The following is a 25,851-nucleotide window of genomic DNA, read 5'->3' as shown; positions in this document are numbered from 1 at the left end:
AGTACTAGTTCGGAGAACCAGGTCCGGGTGGGCCAATGCGGCGCAACCAAAATTACCTGCTCCTCGTGAGGATAGGTCTGTGCAAGAAAACTCACTGGGGAAATGCATACTTGCAAAGGCCCCGCGGCCTTTGCAAGAGAGCCCAGCCTGGAACGTGGGGGAGCTGAGAAAACGAGTTCTCAGACCCCCTCACATTCCTGAACCACACTTGTGGACATCACCTGGCCTAGGGATCACGCAGGTACCGATGTCGCCCGTAGAGCGAGGTCAGTGCAGTGCGCAGCGGATTGACCAGCCCGGACATGGGAGGCATAGCGTCCCTGCGTGGGGGCGTGGTCGAGTTTTCGCGTTCTGTCAGTGTTGGCCAGGGATGGACCAGCGTTACACGGCGGCCTGGTCTCACTCACGGGTCAGCACCCCCTCGAAGGCGACACACAGCACTGCAGACCGTGATCGACCGACCCGGAGGCGTCCTGATGCACGTCCGAGAGAAAGGCACTGGGGGCGAGTGCTGGTAGTGCACTCGGGGGGAGGGCGGCGCCACTCTAACCGATGCTTTAAGCTTCCCGGGAAAGCATGGCCGTCAGCTCTGGATCTGACTCAGCTAACGCTGGCACTCTCGAGGGAGGCAACGCAGTCGAATCCTGATTCCCAGAGGAATCAAGCCCGCCTTGTGAAGCTGTGAGTGACATGACATCATCCGCTGGAGCCCCGAAAGAAAACACTGGGTCCCCGATAGGAACCAGGCACACCCGGAAGCTCCACGGTTTGCGATGTGGAGGCGGGCGTAGCCCGAGGAATGACTCGTTGGTTATTGTGCCACACCGTAACCCTCAGATCACCCTGGCCACCAGCCAAAGTATCCCCTCTCGAGGAAGAGATTGATTGGGGTGTGGCAGAGGGGACTCTACCCACACGGAGATCATTGAGTCTCGATCTAAACATCGTAATGGTCATGTTCCCGCAATGAAAACATGACTCATCCACGAGCGCTGCCAACCGTGATTAAGCCCAACACGCCAAACAGCGCTTGTGACCGTTAGGCAGATGGATCACGCGCCCACATCCAGAAAACACACGGATGAACCATATTGAAAAAGATGTGCCACGCGCAGCTCTTTTAGAGAGAGAAAAAAGTTCAGCAGAGTGCTGAAGCTACCAGGGAGAAGCAAACACACTGTCGACAGATCACTGCACAGATCAGCAGCAGGTAATGTGATCTCAATGGAACACGCCGTTGCACCAGCACACTGGAGAGCCGCTCATCTCGTAGAGTGAAGATAATTCAGAATGGCTTGTGGGAGTGAAGAAAACGCTTGGCTCTGAAGCGAAAACATAACTGCATGTTGCCAGCGTACTTCCTTATATACCCAAGAGGTGGGGCGGAGTTACGCCATGCAAATTCCGCAGACCCATGGCATTTTCTTCCCATTGCCTCGTTTTGTATACTCGAAGGTGAGAGGCTTTCTAAGCGAAACCCCATTCGTCGTCACGACGTAACTCGTTGGGACCACGAAAGGGAACTGATGTTTTTTACTTGTGCTACAATTTTGTGGCCTGTATTACAAAACTGTCAACCTCTGTAGCCTCAGTGCTATGTTAATAAAAGCCCTGAAACCCTACACTAAACCTAACTGATAGTGTTAACAAAAGCACACATGGTCTAAAACACACTAGCTGATGTACAGTAACTGTGCAATTGTATCTTGCTTCTACAAGTCTTTGAGCTCTTTATTGTGTCTCGGGTTTCACAGGTCTCGTACCCAAACGCTCCACATCACAGGTGCAGTGCTGTACCTGGTGAACTACCGAAAAAGTTTACAACATCAAAAAAGCCAGACAAATGGAGCTGGTTATGTGATGCAAACATTAAAATGTATTCGTTTACAAATCATGCAATGACAGGTTGGCATTTATGTGAGGTTGAGACTAAAAAAACAATTGTGAAAATAGAATGTAAAAGTTTCCATTATCCTAGCTTTTCCCTTTATACAGTTTGTCTTAAAATCATTCACTTGCTCTGCAATCTGATTTACACACTTTCCTCTATTTTTGTTGGAGTCAAACACCATCTTATATGTGTGTCTTTCTCACAGAACCCCAAGACTTTCCCCCTGGGAGAGGGAAATGAAGTATTTTTAGCAGTTGCACTTCTGTGTTGCTTGTCATCTCTTTGTCCCTCCTTTTTTTCCATATTTCCTGATTCAAGTCCATGGGAAAGATATATCCTCCACCCAGTTTCTCACTTTCGCTCTGTTGCCATTGGCTTCCTGCCGCTGCTCGTCAACAATTCTCTGCCCTAGGGAAGACGTCTCCATAGTAACTGCCTTCACTGAGGCAACTCGTCAGGACGTTCAGTGGAGCCAGGTTATTTCAGCACGATTCAGCGATTTACATAGAGCCAAAACATGTCTTTTGACACTGGGCTAGAGAAGAGGTGAAGAAGATGACAGGAAAGAGAGATGAGAGAAAGAAAGAAAGTCAATCAATGAGCGAAAGCAAAACAAACCATTGTAAATAAAGGAGGGGTGAAGAGGTTTTGTCTGGGATGTAAAGGGCAAGAAAAGAAAATCATCCCTGTGAATGCGTTTGTTTGCACAAGTCCTTCTCCTAAGGAAGTCTGTGAAGCAGCATCCCAGTGGAAAATTGTATTGCTCAGAGTCAGAGGTGCTTTTCCAAAACATGACTGAGAACTTATTTTTCCTAAAATATCTCGTAAAAATTTGTCAATTGACATGCTGTCAAACAATATAGAGCTATATAATGAGCGTGGATAGTAGCAACATGATCTTATGAGTATTTGCATGTATTTATAAATTTATTTATAATTAAAATGTGTCAATACCACAGCATGCGTACATTTACCTTTGTTTGCATAGGCACTAAACGTACAATATTGATTTATTGACAGCTTCTTAAACTAATTTACGAATTAACAACTTTACAGAAGTACAAATATTTATGAATCTTTATTTAATCTGTGAATACTTAATTCATGGAATTAATTGGTTAATTCTACTATATGATCAACAAGATTTTGGGTGATGTGTGCTTTTGAGTGAGATTTACGCGACTTCAAGTAAAATTATTGTCACAAAAAAAAATTCTGTCTGTTTCATTTTTTTAATATTATTGAAAGTGGTTTTGTATAGGTTGTGTGTATGTGTGACCTATGAGTGTGTACAAATCTTTATTTAATCTGTGAAGTATTCACAATGAATTAGTATTCACCAATTAATTCATGGAATTAATTTGTTCATTCTTCTATATTTATGAGCAACGAGATTTTGGGTGATGTGTGCTTTTGAGTGAGAACATAGTAGGTCGAGATGGTATATTGTAAAATTATTGTCACAACATTTTTTTCTGTCTGTTTATTTTTTTTTATATTGTTGAAAAGTGGTTTTGTAGAGGTTGTGTGTATGTGTGACCTATGAGTGTGAAGAAGGGAGGTTTCAGTAGCACAATGATGGGCTGCTATAAATAGAAGTGGGTTCTGTCATCATTAAAGTTCATATTCCTCTCTGTCAGACTGTATTTATTGCCTGAACATGCAACTAGTCCACCCCACATTAAACTAAGTGGGTTTTGAAAATCCAACAAGCACAACTTTTTCTAATGATTCCATGTCCATACTATGTGGTATCTTTCCATTAGCAATTCATGAGTTCCCTGAGGACATCTTCACCAAAGAACAGCGGAAGAGAGGTGCCATACTACTACACGTGCTATGTGTGAGTGAGATGCAGCTAGCTATCTATCTATCTATCTATCTATCTACTGTATCTATCTATCTATCTACAGTATCTATCTATCTATCTATCTATCTACAGTATCTATCTATCTAATCTTCTCTCTTCTTGTTGCAGGCCATCTATATGTTCTACGCACTTGCTCTTGTTTGCGATGACTATTTTGTCCCCTCCCTGGAGAAGATCTCAGAGGTGAGTCAAGCCACCTGTCAGACATTTCAGCTGGAAAACGAATGACAACACGTTACTTTTGCCATTTCTCAGAAAATGAAGTGATGACAGCCTTGTTTCCCTGCTCCCATGGGTCAGCACTGATGCTTTGTGTCATGAACTCTGGGTTAAGTGTTAATTAACACATCAAGATTGGAAGGTGTGTTTCCTTTTGGGAAATTCCCTTTATTCATGTTCCTTTAGGAAATTACCTTTGTTCACAATTTGTCAGGATTTAATAATTCCTTTAAAACAGCAGAGATTCGTGCCACTGGGAACCCTTGTGAAAAAGAAGTAAACTTAGCATACTTTTAAAAAGAGTACTTATTACAGAAACAATATACTTTAAAAGAATATACATAAGTTCTGTCACTGTTATGTTCTGTTAGTTTCTGTTTTCATGGACTTTCAGTTTGTTTTCATTTGTCACGTGTCCTTGTGCAGATTCCTGCCACTCATCTGTCTCTTTGGTTACCGTCATTATTAGTGCATATGTGTCAGCTGTGTTTAATTAACTATCTTCATTTGTGTTTAGTACTTAAGTTGTTCCCTCTCCTGCACTCCTGGTGTGGTCACAGTTATGTTATTGTGTTTGCTATCTGTCTGCCTGCTTAAGGGAATAGCATTATTAAAACTATTGTTGTTTGGAACCTTCTTCTCCTGTCTTCGTCTGTTCGTCTGCAAACACCCCGTGACATAGGGATGGGCAAATGAAGCCTCAAGAAGCACTGAGGCTTTCCCCGGATTGTTCCGGGAAAAGATTCGAAGCATCAAGAGTGTCGAAAACAGTACCATCTTGTGGCAGGTCAAATTTATAGCAGCCATAAACCCGAGTGCTTGGCGCCAAAGTTTTATCTATTAAGAGAAAATAAAAGCCTGACAATGCTAAATGTTAAAATTATACAATGCTATAATATAATTCACATATTAAAGTGTGACAATAAATTAAATGTTACAATTATATTAATACTAATTATAAAAATACCAACAGAGTTGCTTGATGCAAGTAAATGGTGGTCTAAATATTTTATGGTTTCTATGCTGTTTATATGGCAGAATATATGATCATGTAACATAGGCTATAGGCTTATATATATATATATATATATATATATATATATATATATATATATATATATATATATATATATATATTTAAAGTAAATGGATTTAAACTTCCAAAAACCTGTAGAGTAGTGGTCTGGGTTCAAACATTCCGACATGCAAAGTGAAGCATTCACGTGACTGGAAAGAAAGCAAGGCTTCGTTTTTCGTTGATCATGTGTTTCTCTGAAAACAATACGCGCTCTGGCACGTAGCTTGACTAGCTTCATGAGAAATTGCGCTGCGAACTCAATACATGCTTTGAAGCTTCAGTGTCATAAGTAACATCACTACCGTGACAGATGACAGGACCAAAAACGGACTACACAGCGCAATTCACTGCTGTGGCTCGTGAGAGCTAGAACTTTTTAGTTTTCACCAAAAGATTTTGCCGTCTTGCATTCACCTGCCCTTATGATGACGAGACCCTGAAGTCACTTTTCTGGATCGGGGCAAACTATTATCCTCCCGTCGACCTCTTAAACACCAATGAACTAAACTTGAGAGAGGTCGTGTTTGAGAGAAAGTGTTTGCAGAGTTTCGCATCCTGATCCAGAGAACAGCCAGACCCAGAGCAAACTTCTACACCAACGACCACGGAGAAGTCACGTGACTGCATCACCACCACCACCACAATGCTGGGGATGCCCTGCCAGGACGTCGAGCCGCAGGTCATGCAACCACCAGCAGCGCCTGTCCAAGAGGATACTGCGAGCTGCAGCCAGCCTCGGATCACTTCGCTCCATCTTGGCCTGTCGACCTGTCGGCTTCATCTTGGCTCCTCCCACCTTCGGCTCCACCAGAGACCCTTGTCCAACCGGCTCCCCCTTGGTTAGTCGTCACACCTCTTCCGCCACGGACTTTCGGGTCATCCGCTGAGCTCAGTCCGTCCACCTCTTTGGCTGCAGCAGGTTCCTCCTTCCTGTCGATATCGCCTCTGTTCTCAGGTAATCTGGCATCTCCCACGATGTTCGTCGCCGCAACATGGCTTGGGTCTCCAGAACCAGCGATATCGCTCAGCTCCCTTGACCCTCCGTCTGGGCCATCGGATCCACCGGCTCTGTCTCCGTCGGTCGTCGCCCAGCTGTCAAAAGCCATGCCAGCAACATCTTGGCTCCTCCCTCGTCTCCGCCGTGGGCTGTCAACACTAGAGAGCTCTGGGTCTGTGCCATCAGGAACTATACAGCGTTGCCGCTGGGGTCTCCTCATCCTACCATCACAATCCCTTTGAGTCGTCCTGCCGTCACCAGCCCGTCACCACATCCTGCTATCGTCCCTCCTTGTCTGCCTCTCACCATCCCATCACCATCACCTCGTCCAACTCCAAAGCCCCCTCTGGCCTGTTAATTGTAATTAAATTAAACCTGGTTGTGCTTTGGCTTGACCTTGCCAATGCCTACGGTTCAATACCTCATAAGCTAGTTGACACTGCCTTGGACCAACACCATGGTGGCATATGCGCAAAAAAAATGTATGGGCTAATGTGTTTAAAGCTTAATTTTTCGTCAGGCACTAATTTGCAGACTCTCATTAATCTACGCAGTTGCGGGTTCACTTGTTTAAGCAGCAATCAAGGCAAACAGACATTTCAAAAACAAAACAAAAGGAAGGAAAGAAAGAAAGAAAGAAAAGTAATGTGTGGGCTGATCCGCACATCTCTACTGTAAAATAACATGCCATCCAGATCCAACACAAGAGAAGTATTAGTAATAGTAAAAAATTGTCTATTGAGCAAGTTACCTAATAAATTTCATAATCCAATAATTAATAATCCAATGAGTGCTGAACATTAAGTGGCATACATCTACCCAAAATATTTCACAGACAGAATGGAACTAACATAAGGGATAATCCAGGGCTAGGTGTGCATTAAACAATTTTAATGCACAACGTGGAAAGAACCACCTGACGTGAAACGGAGACTCGGAATGGTAAAAATTATGGTTATTTTCGTCAGTTCCCTAGTGAAATAAAAAAGTATTTGAAACACATGTATACTTATATGTATTTGAAATCCATTTATTTTGTGCTAAGTATACTACAAATACATTTGCATATTTATGTACTTAATAAAAATTACTCTGCACTTGTACTTTTGGTATACAGTGGGGAGAACAAGTATTTGATACACTGGCAATTTTGCAGGTTTTCCCACTTACAAAGCACGTAGAGGTCTGTAATTTTTATCATAGGTACACTTCAACTGTGAGAGACGGAATCTAAAACAAAAATCCAGAAAATCACATTGTATGATTTTTAAGTAATTAATTTGCATTTTATTGCATGATATAAGTATTTGATACATCAGAAAAGCAGAACTTAATATTTGCTACAGAAACCTTTGTTTGCAATTACAGAGATCATACATTTCCTGTAGTTCTTGACCAGGTTTGCACACACTGCAGCAGGGATTTTTGCCCACTCCTCCATACAGACCTTCTCCAGATCCTTCAGGTTTTGGGTCTGTCGCTGGGCAATACAGACTTTGAGCTCCCTCCAAAGATTTTCTATTGGGTTCAGGTCTGGAGACTGGCTAGGCCAATCCAGGACCTTGAGATGCTTCTTACGGAGCCACTCCTTAGTTGCCCTGGCTGTGTGTTTGTGCATCTTCAATGCTTCTACTGAGGGAAGGAGGTTGTTGGCCAAGATCTCGCGATACATGGCCCCATCCATCCTCCCCTCAATACGGTGCAGTCGTCCTGTCTCCTTTGCAGAAAAGCATCCCCAAAGAATGATGTTTCCACCTCCATGCTTCACGGTTGGGATGGTGTTCTTGGGGTTGTACTCATCCTTCTTCTTCCTCCAAACATGGCGAGTGGAGTTTAGACCAAAAAGCTCTATTTTTGTCTCATCAGACCACATGAACTTCTCCAATTCCTCCTCTGGATCATCCAGATGGTCATTGGCAAACTTCAGACGGGCCTGGACATGCGCTGGCTTGAGCAGGGGGACCTTGCGTGCGCTGCAGGATTTTAATCCATGACGACGTAGTGTGTTACTAATGGTTTTCTTTGAGACTGTGGTCCCAGCTCTCTTCAGGTCATTGACCAGGTCCTGCCGTGTAGTTCTGGGCTGATCCCTCACCTTCCTCATGATCATTGATGCCCCACGAGGTGAGATCTTGCATGATGCCCCAGACCGAGGGAGTTTGACCGTCATCTTGAACTTCTTCCATTTTCTAATAATTGCGCCAACAGTTGTTGCCTTCTCACCAAGCTGCTTGCCTATTGTCCTGTAGCCCATCCCAGCCTTGTGCAGGTCTACAATTTTATCCCTGATGTCCTTACACAGCTCTCTGGTCTTGGCCATTGTGGAGAGGTTGGAGTCTGTTTGATTGAGTGTGTGGACAGGTGTCTTTTATACAGGTAACGAGTTCAAACAGGTGCAGTTAATACAGGTAATGAGTGGAGAACAGGAGGGCTTATAAAGAAAAACTAACAGGTCTAACAAGACTAACAGAGCCGGAATTCTTACTGGTTGGTAGGTGATCAAATACTTATGTCATGCAATAAAATGCAAATTAATTATTTAAAAATCATACAATGTGATTTTCTGGATTTTTGTTTTAGATTCCGTCTCTCACAGTTGAAGTGTACCTATTATTAAAAAAATTACAGACCTCTACATGCTTTGTAAGTAGGAAAACCTGCAAAATCGGCAGTGTATCAAATACTTGTTCTCCCCACTGTACAAAACTGATATACTTCAAGTCTGCTAAATTGGAACAACTAATTTTGTACTAAATGCACTTTAATTGTGGAGAAGTAGTGCTGAAGTCAAAATAAATATATACCTAAGTATACTCGATTGTGCTAAAGTGGAACTGGTACACTTTAAATATCTTGCATTTAAAGAGTGATATTATACAGAGATCATACAATCCTTATTAATAATGATATTAAAACACATTTTTGGCTTAATATTAAGAAATGTGCATTGTGCAATAAAGAAATAGTCCAAATAAAGTTGAATTATAATTTTAAAGTCTTAAATGATATGTCAGTACGTATGTTAATGGATTTGAAGTATACTGTCTACAGGTCGTTAGATCTAGCATTCTGCCCAGATTATACACACCAACTTTTTTATTTATTTAATTTTGGTAAATAAATTTAAAAGAAAAAATTGGTCAAAAGATTCCTCCTAGGATGCACTGGGACACATCCTAAGTGATGTTTCTGAGTTCCTCTTGTGTTTCGGGTCTTTCATCATTATACTCCCTCAGGTGACCCAGCTAGGGTTGAATAGACCCTGACTTGTGTCCCAGCAGCATTAGCCCATGAATCACTCCTCCTGATCCACAGCCATAGATCCACTAGCCCTCTCTGCAGTTTCAATTGTAGACTTAATAGAAGTAATTTCGTAATTACTTCTATTGTCTTTTAAATGTACTGCTGAATGTACTGATAAGCATTTATGATATACTAAATATATTTTATTGTCAGTTCTAATGAAACTTGTAGGTCATGTATTTTAATATATTTGTAATTACACAAAGTTTGTAATGATAATGTTGCAATTTAGTACCTTTAAAAATATGTAATATTAAAATGTATATAATCTGCAGGTACAAATAATATATATATATATATATATATATATATATATATCTTTTTTTAAATATATACTTTTTGGTGTACATTACAAGTGCACATTCAGTACAAAAGAGCACACTTCTTTTTAGCAAGGGAAGGTTGGTTGATGTACATGGCATTTGGTGTGGTATCCATGAGTGCAGATAAATATTTTGAAACATTGTGTAAGACACTGTACAAGGAATCGTCAAAGAGACAGTTTTATTATTTTCATATTATTGCTAGTACCCATGATTAATCATCTACTTTATATAATGCTTTTCACTAGAATCTGCAGCTGAGTGAAGATGTGGCTGGAGCTACTTTTATGGCTGCTGGAAGTTCTGCTCCTGAATTATTTACTTCCTTAATTGGTCAGTTTTATTTTTCACTTCCTTTGATTACCTACCTCCACTTGATTGGTTATGATTGGTTAAGATTTGCACATACTACTTTTTATATATTACATTGCAAAAGTCCTGTACTCAAAACTGTGATGACAGATTGATGCATTTTTTTTTTTTACAAAAATCATAATTGACTCACCTTCATTACAAACCCATTGAACACAAAAGGATACATTTTAAATATTTAAGTTGTTCTTTTCCATACAATGAAAACATAATGTCAAATGCAGTATGGCATGACTTTCAGTCAAGCTTATGTTGAAACTGTTGAATACTTTAAATACATTATAGACATTACATTATAGTATGACTTTCTTTACAATATATATACGTAATTTCCTGTAAATCTGCTTTGAAACAATGTGTATTGTAAAAAGCAGCACTCAAATAAATAAGAATTGACTTGATGAAGTTACCAGGAACTGTCAAGCTCTACTAAGGACAGAAATGTAAGTCCTTATTTACTGAAAATCTCGTTCAAATGAATATATAGTTACATTTTTCAGTTTGTTACCTTCAAACAGTTATTATATTCCTTCAGAAAAATAGCTGAAACATTCTTCAAAAGTTAATCCTTTTGTGTTCTTTGGATGAAATGTATACAGGTTTGGAACAATATCAATGTATATATATCATAGGTGCTCTTTATCAAACTAATTAAATGGCTAAACTGTGCATTTTTACCAAGTCCATTGAGTTCTTTTTTATATATATAATTTAAACCACATGGTAAAATGTGAAATTTGTTTAATGATCAATGTAATTCCTCTGCCACATTTGTTACCATTGTTCATGTGCTTGATGGCAGGTGTATTTATCACAGAGGGGGATGTCGGCGTAGGCACCATTGTAGGGTCGGCTGTCTTCAACATACTGGTCATCATTGGAGTGTGTGGCATCTTTGCCCGTCAGGTAGACATAATGATCTAATCTGACCTCATCATTCATTCCTCTCAGTTTATGAGAACATTTTAGCAGAAGCGTAAAATTGTGTGAAGAAGGTACAAAAAGTCAGAATTGTGAAAAATAAACTTGCAATTGCAAGGAACAAAAGTCAGAATTGTGAGCTGACACTTGGAATAAGAATATTGCCACAGTTTCTCGTGTGTTCATTTGTGCCCTAGACGGTGGTCCTTACCTGGTGGCCTATGTTCAGAGACTCGTTGTACTACATCTTCTCAGTGTTGGCCTTGATTTTGGTGAGTATATGGGTACATATGAGAGAGGACAAAAGAGAAGAGAAATAGTTTAAAGCAATTTATATTGTTTTATTAAGGCAGGGTTTTGCAAATGGGTGTTCATGAGGGAACTGCAGGGGATTCATGAGTTGATGAAAAGCTAATGAATTCATTCAACTGAATGTAACATCGAAAATAACCAAATTGGGCTGCAGAATTCATTGAAATAAAACTAAAATAGCAATATATATTATTAAATCGAGATTATCAAATCTTAGAAGTTCCCTTTTGAGTGGAACTCAATGCTGCGTAATGACTTTGACGCTATGGGAACACTTCTGCATGAACCGGTGTCTGAAGCACGTGTGGAAAAAGATAATCTTGATTGGTCAACTGCATTGTCAGGTGACATAGCATCAGTGTGTAACTAAGAACATAAATAGATGCCTGAAATGCACATCACCAGATTTTCAAGAGAAGAAAGCGAGGCAGATGACACATTTGCAGAGATTACGGGTCTGCAACCAAATAAGGCCGAAGGAAATGTTGAGCAGACGGGTGTTCCCCCTTTCTTTCTCTCCTTCCTCCGACTATGTACAAACAATGATCTCATCATTCTTTTATGTATCTTTGTATCTACAAGTTTCTTACATCTTTCTCCCTGTATCTAAAAAAAATAAGTTATATTGACTTCTAGCCATCTTCCAGACTGTGTTGTAACTGGCTGATTATTGGCTGTGCTTAATAAGCTCTCTATTTTAGCACTTTCCTCTCAATTTTAAATGCTAAATAGGCATCAGGATCTTAGGAGTTTTAGATGTACGTTATATATATATATTAGTATATTCATGTGTCTCATTTTTTACAGCTGAGGCATATCTGCAGACCTCGAGTTCCTTCCTGGGGTCTTTCCATAGTTCTGGAAGTCTTATCAGAGGCTCTGGTTGAGCCCTTGGAGTCAGAGTCAGAGAAGTTTCTGACTTTGCTTAAGAGACAGAGCAGAGAAAGAGCAGATGATAAGAAAACGAAGGATATGATTGTGGATTTTTGGAGGGTCGTTAGGAGCCTTCCTGTTCCTATCTACATTGGAGAAACATCTATTAAGGTCATCCCTAGTTTCAAATATCTGGGAATATACATCGACCATGACCTAACCTAGTATACTAATGCCATGAGTATAATAAAGAAGGCCAATCAATGGCTGTACTTCTTGTGGAGGCTCAAGAGGGCTGGGCTGGGCACCACAGTCCTTACATCCTTCTATAGGTGTGCAGTGGAGAGTATCACCACGTCATGTGTTACTTGTGTGGTTTGGAAACTGTTCTGCCACAGACAGGAATTCTCTGCAGCTGTCTGTGGTGAAATCGGCACAGAGGATTACTGGCTGCAGTTTTCCAACAATTGAGGATATTTACAGTAGTAGATGCAGAAACAGGGCTGCAAGTATTATGAAGGACTCTTCCTACCCTGCCTATGGACTGTTTGCCCCGCTTCTGTCAGGAAGAAGGTTGCACTCCATCCAGGCAAGAACAACTAGGCTCAGGAACAGTTTTTATCCAGAGGCTGTTCGACTGACAAATTATTGCTCTTCTGCTCTGCGTGCAATAATATAGATACGTGCAGGTGTAATACAGTTTCAATGTTTTTTTGTTGTTGTTTTTTTAATAACTGTATTATTATTTATTAAACCCTTGAACCTTGAGAACTGGAGATTTGCAGTCCTTTCAGTTGCCCCCTCCTGCTTCGTTTTTGCCCCATGGACTAGTCAAAGTTCTATTGTACCTGAGATTGGGTTACGTTACATAGGTGCTGTTTTCGATCGCCAATTCGGTCATCCTTTAAGTCTTTTCTCCTCCACCGTTTGACTTGCAAAGGTAAGAAAGGCTTCATCTCTTGTCCCCAGTCAGGACCTTGAGGATTTTCGTTGGCCACTCAGACTTGTAGTGTAAATCCGATCAGTTACTTTTCAGCTTTGGAGGCCATGGCAGAGGTTCCCCTGTCTCTAAGCAGAGTCTATTCCATTATATTGTTGATGTGATTTCGTTGCATATGAGGCACGCAAAATGGCTTCACCTCTTGGCAACAGGGCTCACTCCACTAGTAGTGTACTAGCTAAGTGTGAGCCATTACAAGATGTTTGTGCTGCAGCAGGCTGGTCCTCTCCGTATACATTCACAAGGTTCTGCTGTTTGGATATGAATTCAATCCCAGGATCTCAGGTCCCTATGGGTTTAATCTTCTTTTTGACCATAGGTCCATAAAATAGACAAATTAAAATGACAACCTTTAGAATCAATTATTTCTCACTTTCTTATGAGGCACGCAGCATGCTTCGCCTCTATGCATTACTGTACCCAAACTATGGGTTAATTTTAGGCCTTACATAAGGGTGCACTTTTGGGATGTTGCGTTGCTGCGGATTATTCCTTCTGCACACATTTATATAGTTCTTCAGTTGGATGGATTTTACCCCAGGATTCAGGTCCTTTTGGGTATAATCTTTCTTTTTTGGCCATAAGGTTTATAAAACGAAAGTCACAGCCTTATTGGTTGGTCGTTTCTCTTTGCTAATGAGGTGCGCAGTGCCCACTTAGCATTAAGCATACCATACTAAGAGTGTGGTAGGCTTAAGGTGCACCATTATTAAATGTTTTGTGCTACAGTGGGCTGTCCCTTTCTGCTCACATTCATGGGTTTTATTGAATTGTATTGCAAAGGAAGGATTCTTAGGAATCTTATGGAGGCTAAAAGGTCTGTGCGTATCTATACTTCACAACCTAATTGCTTTTATCTTCCAGTCTTTGTGATTCAAAAGGTGTTCTCTGTGGAGAAGTTTAGCCTTTATATTAGGTAAAGTTCCTTTTCAGGTCTGTGAAGTGCACAGTATGTTTCACCTCCTGGCACCCAGGGGACTACCTTCTTAGAGAAGTACTCTAAGATTGTGCCCTTTCAGTCTTGACAATGTCAGTTACCTGTGGGACATGGTACTGTAGGCTTCGTCCTTGGGGTAATGAGGCACACTCTGCATGGAGTGTACTGTGTACGCCTCTTGGGGCTTTTTTTCGAATTAAATCCCTTTATATGTTTGAGCTCTGGCAGGCTGGGCCTTTCCACACAATCATGGATGTTTATTGTTGAATTGGATTGACCCCAGGCTTTGACTCCTTTGTGTTAACCCTCTGGGGTCTGATTGTGTTTTTGGGCCCTGGTGAAGTGTTTTCAGTTGCTTTTAAACATATTAATGGCTAAAGTCTCATTACACTGTATTCAGAACAAACAGAGCTACAATAATATGTGAGAAACATGTATGTACATGTTTGTATTTTGGAGAAAATAATGTTTATGTGTGGTTATAGAAAAAAAAAATTAAGTCACTGAAATAAGATCACAAAAAATATATTAAATACTTGTCCACAAGACTTCTGAGAACTGGCTCTTGTAGCCTAGAGTTTTAACTTCAAAATGATGTGAATATCATCCTGCCTACTCATTCACATAAAACAATATTTTGATTTAAATTTTATAAGAGACTTTTTGTTTACAAAGGCCATATGAGAGTAGGCATGAATGATCATGAATAATGCTTTGATTCACACCTGAGGAGATTAAAACCCTGCCCCTAATGAGCCTTTCAGTCAGGTATGTGACTGAGAGGGAACTACAAGGAAGAAAGTGAGGACAAAAAAAATAAAATAATTATAATAATTATATATATATATATATGAAGAGTTCAGATGCAAGTGCCATCTGAAAATTTATTCTAGAATGGTCATTTTTATCAAGCTCGTATATTTAAGTTCAGTAATTTCACTTAAATGACAGTTAATAGGTAATTTTCATTGCCATTTAAGTGAAATTACTGAACTTAAATATACGAGCTTGATAAAAATAATCATTCTAGAAGAAAATTTCAGATGGCACTTAGAGGCTTTTGCATCTGAACTCTTCATATATATATGTGTGTGTGTGTGTGTGTGTGTGTGTGTGTGTGTGTGTGTGTGTGTGTGTGTGTGTGTGTGTGTGTGTGTGTGTGTGTGTGTGTGTGTGTGTGTGTGTGTGTGTGTGTGTGTGTATATATATATGTATATATATTGTTTGTAGTTTATTCGAACAATATAATCCAAATATAAATAAAGGTTAAAGGCACATTTTGAGTAGACAGTCATACCTGGAAACAAATCATGTTCAAGTATTTTAAGGAATAGTTCACCCAAAAATGAAATTATATCATCATTTACTCACCCTCAAGTTCTTCATAACCTGTATCTTTCTTTCTGCTTAACACAAAAGAAGATATTTTGAATATCTTGAGGTAACTTGAGTAACTTGAGGGTGAGAAAAGGATGACATAATTTTCATTTTTGGGTGAACTATCCCTTTAATTGAACATCACATACTGTACCTGGCATTTCCAAGGCGTTTAGTGTTTCTATGAACTGGAGAAAATACGTTCCTGATTCTAGTCATTATGTCCAATGTGGGCCAGTATCCGGTCACTGTGATTCTCAAATCTGTGAAGAAAAAAAAAACACCTGTGAGCATACTGATAAAAGAATCATAGCAACTATTGTAATAACATCAATATAATGTCCACTCTTTACAGAAAACATGATTTTGGGGATTTCATGCATATTATTGCACAGTACGTGAACAAAATTTGTATATTATATTTTATATTATATATTTAGCATATGAGCTGAAATTTGCTAACAAAAGCTTCATTGATGTGGCAGTATCCTTCATATTACATCTGTAACATATTATATATCGTATTTATGTTATATTATGGAGCATATAAATGTTAATTTGCAGTTTAATACGATGCTTATACAAAGACATTTTATTTCAACATATTTCAGTCGATTTCACTCATCTCAGTTTAGCAATATAGTTTGGGAAGAGCCAAACTAGTCAATGTGTACATGTAAAAATTGTATGTTTACTTAAGTATGTGAAGGTAATGAAACCGTGCATCTGCGCCATTCTGAAACCAGTTTAATTTCGAAACCAGACTGCTCTTATTCTGAGGTTAATTATTCCAGGAGTATTCCTCACCACGTCCCAAGACGACGTAGTACATGTAGATGAAGTACATGAATCTGATTAAACTTGTGGGCGTTGACACTGTTTGCATGGATCGTCTCAGAACATTAGCATTTGAATAGCGTGCGCTCTGCGTAGCCGTGCTCACATTATCGGATAATGAGCTGACATGAGATCTTTCCATACAGATTACATAAACAGAGAATATTTGTTTTGAATTAGATCATTTAAAATTAGAAATTTAAATGTTTATAAAGATATTTGTGCGCTGAGTTTTGTTTATGTCACGGAACACTAAACGAGAGACGAGGATTCAAGTGCAGAGGAGATTTAATAAACAAACACAAACAAAGTACAAAAACTCAGAACTCAGATATCCAACAGACAGGAACATCAAGGACAGGTAACTCGGACAACGAACCAGCACAAGACTACAAACACAAGGAGGCTAAATAGGGGAACAAACAAAGGAGGGTAACGAGACAGACAGGTGGGACAAATTAACCAATAATCAGATAACAAGATGGGAGGGGCTAGACAATAGACACGAGCACATGGCCCAAAATAACAAAACACCCATGTGCAGCACAAGACAGGACAGGCATGTGACATTACCCCCTCCCTACGGAGCGGCTACCAGACGCTCCATAAGACCAGGGCGGGAAGGGAGGGACAGACCAGGGCGGGAAAAGGGGAATGGACCGTTCAGAAGGCCAGGGAGGCACACAAAGTTCGGGAGTCCAGGGCGGAGCAGACAGTCCATCGGGCGGCCAGGGCGGAGCAGACAGTCCATCGGGCGGCCAGGGCGGAGACGACAGTCCATCGGGCGGCCAGGGCGGTGAAGACCCCTCGGGCGGCCACGGCACAGGCGCTGGAACTGGCACCACCGACTCAGGCACCGCTGGAGCTGGCACCACCGACTCAGGCACCGCTGGAGCTGGCACCACCGACTCAGGCACCGCTGGAGCTGGCACCACCGACTCAGGCACCGCTGGAGCTGGCACCACCGACTCAGGCACCGCTGGAGCTGGCACCACCGACTCAGGCACCGCTGGAGCTGGCACCACCGACTCAGGCACCGCTGGAGCTGGCACCACCGACTCAGGCACCGCTGGAGCTGGCACCACCGACTCAGGCACCGCTGGAGCTGGCACCACCGACTCAGGCACCGCTGGAGCTGGCACCACCGACTCAGGCACCGCTGGAGCTGGCACCACCGACTCAGGCACCGCTGGAGCTGGCACCACCGACTCAGGCACCGCTGGAGCTGGCACCACCGACTCAGGCACCGCTGGAGCTGGCACCACCGACTCAGGCACCGCTGGAGCTGGCACCACCGACTCAGGCACCGCTGGAGCTGGCACCACCGACTCAGGCACCGCTGGAGCTGGCACCACCGACTCAGGCACCGCTGGAGCTGGCACCACCGACTCAGGCACCGCTGGAGCTGGCACCACCGACTCAGGCACCGCTGGAGCTGGCACCACCGACTCAGGCACCGCTGGAGCTGGCACCACCGACTCAGGCACCGCTGGAGCTGGCACCACCGACTCAGGCACCGCTGGAGCTGGCACCACCGACTCAGGCACCGCTGGAGCTGGCACCACCGACTCAGGCACCGCTGGAGCTGGCACCACCGACTCAGGCACCGCTGGAGCTGGCACCACCGACTCAGGCACCGCTGGAGCTGGCACCACCGACTCAGGCACCGCTGGAGCTGGCACCACCGACTCAGGCACCGCTGGAGCTGGCACCACCGACTCAGGCACCGCTGGAGCTGGCACCACCGACTCAGGCACCGCTGGAGCTGGCACCACCGACTCAGGCACCGCTGGAGCTGGCACCACCGACTCAGGCACCGCTGGAGCTGGCACCACCGACTCAGGCACCGCTGGAGCTGGCACCACCGACTCAGGCACCGCTGGAGCTGGCACCACCGACTCAGGCACCGCTGGAGCTGGCACCACCGACTCAGGCACCGCTGGAGCTGGCACCACCGACTCAGGCACCGCTGGAGCTGGCACCACCGACTCAGGCACCGCTGGAGCTGGCACCACCGACTCAGGCACCGCTGGAACTGGCACCACCGACTCAGGCGCCGCTGGAACTGGCACCACCGACTCAGGCGCCGCTGGAACTTGCACCACCGACTCAGGCGCCGGAACTGGCACCACCGACTCAGACGATCCATGCAAACTGCTCAGGAACAGACACCACCGGCCCAGGCGCCGGAACAGACACCACCGGCCCAGGAGCTGGAACAGACACCACCGGCCCAGGAGCTGGAACAGACACCACCGGCCCAGGAGCTGGAACAGACACCACCGGCCCAGGAGCTGGAACAGACACCACCGGCCCAGGAGCTGGAACAGACACCACCGGCCCAGGAGCTGGAACAGACACCACCGGCTCAGGCTCAGGAACAGACACCACCGGCTCAGGCTCAGGAACAGACACAGGCTCGACGGCGGCCATCTTGTCAGGGGAAACAGGCTCGGCAGGCGTGACGTGAACAAGCTCGGCGGCCATCTTTTCCGAAGACACAGGATCAGCAGGCGTGACGTGAACACTCTCGGCGGCGGCCATCTTGTCCGAAGACACAGGCTCGGCAGGCATGACGTGAACAGGCTCGGCGGTGGCCATCTTGTCCGAAGACACAGGCTCAAGAACAGTCTCTGGATCGGCAGACATCCTGTGCTTCCTCCACGCCTGCAGTACCGCCACTGCATAAAAAAGGAAGACCACTCTCTTGGCCGTGGCAGGACTGATGGTGGGCGACTCCGAGACGATCTCAGGGATGGCAGCGGGCTGCTCGAAGGGGACGGCCTCCGGGACGACAGCGGGCTGCTCGGAGGGGACGGCAGCGGGCTGAGGGGACGGCCTCCGGGACGACAGCGGGCTGCTCGGAGGGGACGGCCTCCGGGACGACAGCGGGCTGCTCGGAGGGGACGGCCTCCGGGACGACAGCGGGCTGCTCGGAGGGGACGGCCTCCGGGTCATTGGGGAGGCAGGAAGTCTTCCTCCTCCTCCGCCTCCGGACCACCAGACTCGAGACCACCGGAACTGGGACCACCGGACTCGGGATCACCGGACTCGGGACCACCAGAACTGGGACCACCGGAATAGTCACAGAGGAGGTCTTCCTTCTCCTCCGTTTCCGGACCACCGGACCACCTCCTCCGATCTGATCACCGTCTGACATGGTGCTCTCCTCCTCCAAAGTCCTTTGAGCGCATCTGGAGAAATACTCAAATAGGGAAATGGAATTTCCCTTATCCTCCTCTGGAGAAAAAATCTCGCTCCGCTGAATCCACATTAGGGCTGGTTCGTTCTGTCACGGAACACTAAACGAGAGACGAGGATTCAAGTGCAGAGGAGATTTAATAAATAAACACAAACAAAGTACAAAAACTCAGAACTCAGATATCCAACAGACAGGAACATCAAGGACAGGTAACTCGGACAACGAACCAGCACAAGACTACAAACACAAGGAGGCTAAATAGGGGAACAAACAAAGGAGGGTATCGAGACAGACAGGTGGGACAAATTAACCAATAATCAGATAACAAGATGGGAGGGGCTAGACAATAGACACGAGCACATGGCCCAAAATAACAAAACACCCATGTGCAGCACAAGACAGGACAGGCATGTGACAGTTTAATTTTAAAGATGTTCTCCTGAAAAAAGATCACGGAGCATTTTTATAGACGGCAGAAAGCACACCCTGTTTGTTTTTGTTTATTTTACAAAAGCACAATGTTTTGTTTTGATTGTAAGTGAACACATACAAAAGTAGACCTTTTACAGTTTCATATAACCATAAATGACAGAGTATTTTAAGTCGATTGTGCCGCTTGTGAAGAAAATCCAGCAAAACACGCTGATTCGTTGTCGACCCCAGAGGGTTACACCATTCTTTAGACTAAAGGGTTTGTGCATGTTAGTACTTCACAGCCTTGATGGTCATGTATTTTAGCGACGTGGTTATTAACGTTCCCATAGAGTTGAGTTCCACTCAAAAGAGAACATCTCAGGTTACCTATGTAACCCCATTCCCTGAGAAGGAATGAGACACTGCGTCGCTTTGGCATTCTTCACGCAATGCCAGAAAATATTTCCCTTCAGACAATTAGAATCTGATGATGTGAATATCATGCGTCTATTTGTGGTCTTAGTGACGCACTGAAGCTATGTCACGTGACTATGCTGTTGGCCAATTGGGATTGGCGTTTTCCACACATGCTTCAGACACAGGCTCACTCAGAAGCTTTCCCATAGCATCAACGTCATGATGCAGCGTCTTGTGCAGTGTCAAGACATTTCCATCATTTTACCAATATTTAGCCAAAATAAAAGCTTGAGGTTCTGTAATGTTAAAAGCTCGAAGGTTTGAGCATTTGAAAGTAAGGTATTTAAGACATACATTTTTGTATTGCAACTTGTAGTGTTAGTTGGTTCTTGTAAAGAGTGAACCCGAATGTGTGAATATTCTTAAATGGAACTGTTTCCAAAATATTTCTTCCAATCATAATGTCATATAAAATTTGTTATATATCATTTAAATCAAAATAAATCACTTACTAAAAAAATTCTTCAATATTTTATCCGTTTACTTGTGACCATTAACCTACATCAGAGAACCGTGAACTTGTGAATGTGTCGTTAAATTATTGAAATATTAACTTAAGATCTCAGGGATTAAAGTAAATATTTTACATCTTAGGGGTTTGACTGAAAAAAGTTTGTGAACCCCTTAAAAGTATAAAGACTCGATAATGACGGTCAGCGCATCTCTAGATTTACTTCTGTGGAGTTTTAATTAAAATTATACATGAAGAATTCATCATTAAATTCCAGTCATTTTACCCCTTCATTTGTCCACCTTTCTCTAGGTTATCTATGATGAAAGAGTTGTATGGTAAGTCTTGTAACTGTATGTTTCTATTACACCCATGTCCACATGTTCAAGCAGAGTAGTCTCATTATTTAGAAGCATTAGAAAGTTAATATATTTATACTTATTTATAGATCTTTTTATATATGAGTGTTGTATTCGCTAACAATCTTTGTATCCATTGTTATAGGTGGGAATCCATGCTTCTGATCTCCATGTATGGAGTCTATATCCTTATCATGAAGTGAGTATAAATAATGCTGTTCTCCGCCACATTGCCTTTAGAAAGCATTCAGAGTAGTATTCTATTCATGAAGTAAAGTATCCCTCCACTTTTATCACCCTTTTTTGGAACATTTTAGAAGTTATTTGAAGATTTTCTAGAACACCAAACCCATTAACATGCAATTAAGTTTCTGAAAGCATAACATTCACATTGCATTCATACTTTAGAATTATATTCTTTCGAATGGTCATTTCCATAGTAAGTACTCTTTAAAAATATGCTGAAGTATTCTTCTTTAGCATGTGGGATATCAGTGTATTAGACACATAAGAGATATTAGAGGAATTAAAGGTACACTATGTATCTTTTGGCCCTCTAGCGGTTAAAAACAAAAAGGCATGCATTTTGCGGAAGAACATTGTTTTGGTTGTGCTTCGGTTCTGCGTGACTGTGCAGATGAATATAGTTATCCTACTGCTCATAATACATTCAGTACTAGGCTTAAGAGATTTAACCAGTTTAGATGGAAAGGATCTTAAGCTGACTAGCTGAAGCTTTCTGTAGCTTTGCCCAATAATAGACACGCTACTTCCTTGAGAACAAATTCCATCACAGCGCTACAACAACCATAATGAAATGATCCCTCACAATAGATAATGCTTTTACAATCAACTCTGTTAGAGAGCTATATCTGGCAATTTATCTGTTCAATAAAATACCTTACTCACCTGTTGAGTAATACAAACACAATCTCCGCATCGCTTTTACAACATTTCAAATCCCTCAGTTCTCGCCATTTATGTTGATTCTTGTTTTATTATGAGCTCTGTCACGTTCTCTTTTTGCCAGCAGACTCTCCTCTGTTCTGTGTTATTTTGTAACATGTGATTCTCCGGAGGTTGGAGATTTAGCTGCTTCACATCAGACTTTCTCGCTCGTTGTGAAACTAACCTCTGCCACTCACACACCAGACACACGTCAAAGTAGCCGGAGCATCTTTTCTCGGATACGACGAGACATGCACGGGCGAGTGACGCATGTGCGCAATTTCCCATGAAAACCATCCCGACGGGCCTAAAATATATATAAACTCTTATAATAGGCTTACCATAGTGAATCAGAGTAACATTTTGGAAGAAAAAATGATCATGTATTTTGAACAAAAAAAAGTTACTAATACCCCTTTTCCACCAACAAGAACCGGGTGCTGGTTCAGAGCTAGAGCTATTGCCACTTCGGAGTTGGTTCGACTGACGAGCTTACTAAGAACCGGTTTGCGTTTCCACCGGCCAGAGAGCCACAACAGAGCTATATCTTACGTCACTGCATACGTATCATGTTGCCCAGCAACGCTAGTGCGGCAGCGCCAAACACAAACACACCAGACTTGTTCGAGATGCATCGGCTTCTCGCAGAACGATCAGCACATGAAATCAAAGCGATCAAAAAGCACAAGGAGTCGTATGATCTCCAAACACTCCCGCAGCTCTGATCGGTCCACGCTGCTCCGATGCATCTCGAACAAGGCATCAACAATAATAGACGTTGCGTTACTATGGATGCTCATGGGTTTGCGAAAATAAATCGCCATCCAAACACGGCGAATCCAACGTGTTCGTGCAGCTCGCCGTAACTTACATAGACGGATATTATAATCGAGCTGCTATTAGCTCGACTAGCTGCTATTTAAAAATGGCGGTCACAAGTTTCTCTTCAGTTTTGTTGGCCACGGTAACCCCACCCCCAGCCTGACGCAAGCGGTTCTTTCTTGGCTCCGTTCTAGACCCTGCAATGATTTGGTGCTACTTAAGAACCAGTTTTCCACCAGCTCTGCCTTGGTGGAAAAGGGGTATTAGTGTAGCCTACCTTTAAGTAGCCTACTTTACAACATTTGAGAGAACATTGCTCCACCTATAGTACTTTCAAAAAGTGTCAAGTCTTATTAAGTTTTATTTGTATAGCATTCTTAACAAACCATACTGTTTCAAAGCACTGTTACTGAAAATTGTGTCTGAAAACTTCAAGTCAGCAAGTCAAAGGCTAATGTGTTATGGAAAAACTCCCAAGATGGTTAGGTTTGAGAGGAAGAACCCTTGGGAGGAATTAAGAAAGTGTAACATACAATCCTAGAATTAATACTGTAGTACTCGTTGTCTTTGTCTGGCTCTAAATCCCAAATGAAGTTATAAAATAATATCATAGACTAAAACGTATTTTACACAGACCTCCCTCTTGCTTCAATCATATACCTTTTCAAGCATCTCTTCTCTTTATTGCTACGGGTTAAGAATTTCCAAGTTCAAGCTAATACATGACACCTCTTTCCTCCATATGAGAGAGATTACCCTGTTTCATTTGTTGTTTAGAAAGGAGCCTGGATGAGTAACAGTGTTGTACAGACAACACAGCTTCTAGAGAGATAAGGATGTTCTAGATGACGACAGTCTTCATTAAAGACCTTTTAAGGCCATTAGGGGAAGCTTGAGCTGTCAGAGACTGAGATAAACATCCCTGCTCTCTGTTTTATTGGAGGAGGGAAACTAAAGCATGTTTTGATGCAGAGGTGTTGATAATACAAGATACTACATACTTATCTCATACAGATACAACAACCCATGTTGACAACATGAAGAGTATGTTGTGTTTTGGAGGCTGGTGTGCTTTATGTCCCCATCAAGTGCCTCAAGAGAAACAGCGACTGAAAAACCCTTTGAGAAACTATATTATATTAGTTAACTGTGAAAAATGTACAATAATGCATTTATTGATACGTTTTAAAAAACTATAGTTTGAATAGCAATGAATTTTAAGAATTTACATTTGTGCCACACATTTCAAAGTTTCACCTAAAAATGGGCAAGATAATTTTGGGCAACATCACAGCTTCATGACAGATAAGTATGCATGTAAGTAGTAATGAAAAGTGCTTAAAATATCTGATGAAATTAAGTGAGATGAACAAGAACTAATAATTTTCACAAAAACATCAAAATAATGCTCTTAGACATTGTATATAATATGTTTTTAGCACTGAATACTTGTGTCTTACAGCTTTAGAGATAAAGCACAATTAAGAATAGCTAAATATATGTAAAGAACAATTACAGATAGTGCTGCTTAAGTAGACATCAGGTACTCAAAACTGTCTCACTAGAGGGTGCTAAAATCATACCAAGAGAATGAAGGCAAATCAGGAGTTAGGATATATACTACCAGTCAAAAGTTTGGAATAAGAAAGTGTTTTAAAATATTTTTTTAAAAGAAGTCTCTTATGCTCACCAAAGCTGCATTTATTTGATCAAAATACAGTAAAAACTAATATTGTGAAATATTAGTACAGTTCAAATTCAAAATAACTGTTTTCTATTGTAATATACCGTATTTTAAAATGTAATTTATTCCTGTGATGCAAAGCTGAATATTCAGCATCATTCCTCCGGTCTTTAGTGTCACATGAAGAAATCAGAAATCATTCTAATATGCTGATTTAGTGCTCAATTTATAATAATTGCTGTTATTATTATCAATGTTGAAAACAGTTTTACTGCTTTTTAGGATTCTTTGATTAATAGAATGTTCAAAAGAACAGCATATTTGAAATAGAAATCTTTTGTAACATTATAAATGTCTTTAAAAGTTATTTTAAATTACAATAATATTAAACACTATTAGTTATTTGTGATCAAATAAATGCAGCCTTAGTGAGCATAAGTCTCCTTTCAAAAACATGAAAAAATCTTACCGCTCCCATACTTTTGAACAATAGTGTATATTTATATAATAAAATTTAAATGTATAAAATATGACAAAATCTAGTCTGTCATAAACAGAAACTCAAACTGTTGGTTGATTTAGCCTTAAAGTCGTCATGAAACGGAAGTTGTGATAGCCTTTTCTTCCTTATTGTGACATATCAGAGTGAAACGGCTTCTCGAACAAGAAAAAAGTTTGAATGGGATTTTAATTGATTGGGTGGTTGTGGTTTGCTATTGGTTGGTCTCATGTGAGTGACAGGTTGTCCCGCCCTCGCGCCAGTAAACACGTCATCAAAGAAGAGAAGTCACTGCAAGAAGGAGAAGTTATTTTAATCAAAGACTACAAGGCACATGAATATTGTGTAACAATGATGTGTACGGATAAATCACTTATAATAAACACAGCAATGTTCCATAAAAAAATGTGAATTTTCATTTTTGATTTCATGGTGACTTTAATCTCATTCGCAGGTTTAACCGTCAGATTGCCAGCTTTGTCCAAAGATCATGTGGTAGTCCAGCTCAGTGTTGTGTCAGGAGAGAAATGCCCACAGATAAAGAGGGTGATGAAGTGGGAGTCAATTGCAACACCTCCATGGTGCTGTTGAAGAAAGGTACTCATGCATGCATGTCTTTATTTTCTATAGCAGGAATGCAGCACTTCCAAACTGGTGGTACTTCTTAATATGCATTCATTTTCTG

The 25,851-nt window shown here is 42.0% G+C and overlaps 1 protein-coding gene across 2 annotated transcripts in view; it reads left to right on the top strand.

Annotated features, from left to right (window-relative positions):
• Positions 1-25,851, top strand: part of LOC309485367 (sodium/potassium/calcium exchanger 3) — a 63,201-nt gene that overhangs the window by 26,969 nt on the left and 10,381 nt on the right. The window contains exons 3-10 of one of the 2 annotated variants that reach the window (XM_082152205.1): positions 3,658-3,734; positions 3,870-3,944; positions 9,930-10,014; positions 10,856-10,959; positions 11,172-11,246; positions 21,167-21,192; positions 21,359-21,412; positions 25,621-25,763. In XM_082152205.1, the coding sequence (XP_082008331.1) occupies positions 3,658-3,734; positions 3,870-3,944; positions 9,930-10,014; positions 10,856-10,959; positions 11,172-11,246; positions 21,167-21,192; positions 21,359-21,412; positions 25,621-25,763 (639 nt within the window). The remainder of the gene's footprint in view (positions 1-3,657; positions 3,735-3,869; positions 3,945-9,929; positions 10,015-10,855; positions 10,960-11,171; positions 11,247-21,166; positions 21,193-21,358; positions 21,413-25,620; positions 25,764-25,851) is intronic. The other variant, XM_082152206.1, reaches the window with a different exon arrangement.

The sequence above is a fragment of the Leuciscus leuciscus genome (genome assembly GCF_965113295.1).
Source record: "Leuciscus leuciscus genome assembly, chromosome: 2".
NCBI classification, from domain to species: Eukaryota; Metazoa; Chordata; class Actinopteri; order Cypriniformes; family Leuciscidae; genus Leuciscus; species Leuciscus leuciscus.
The sequence above is the reverse complement of the archived record's forward strand: the minus strand, read 5'-3'. Positions and strand labels throughout refer to the sequence as shown.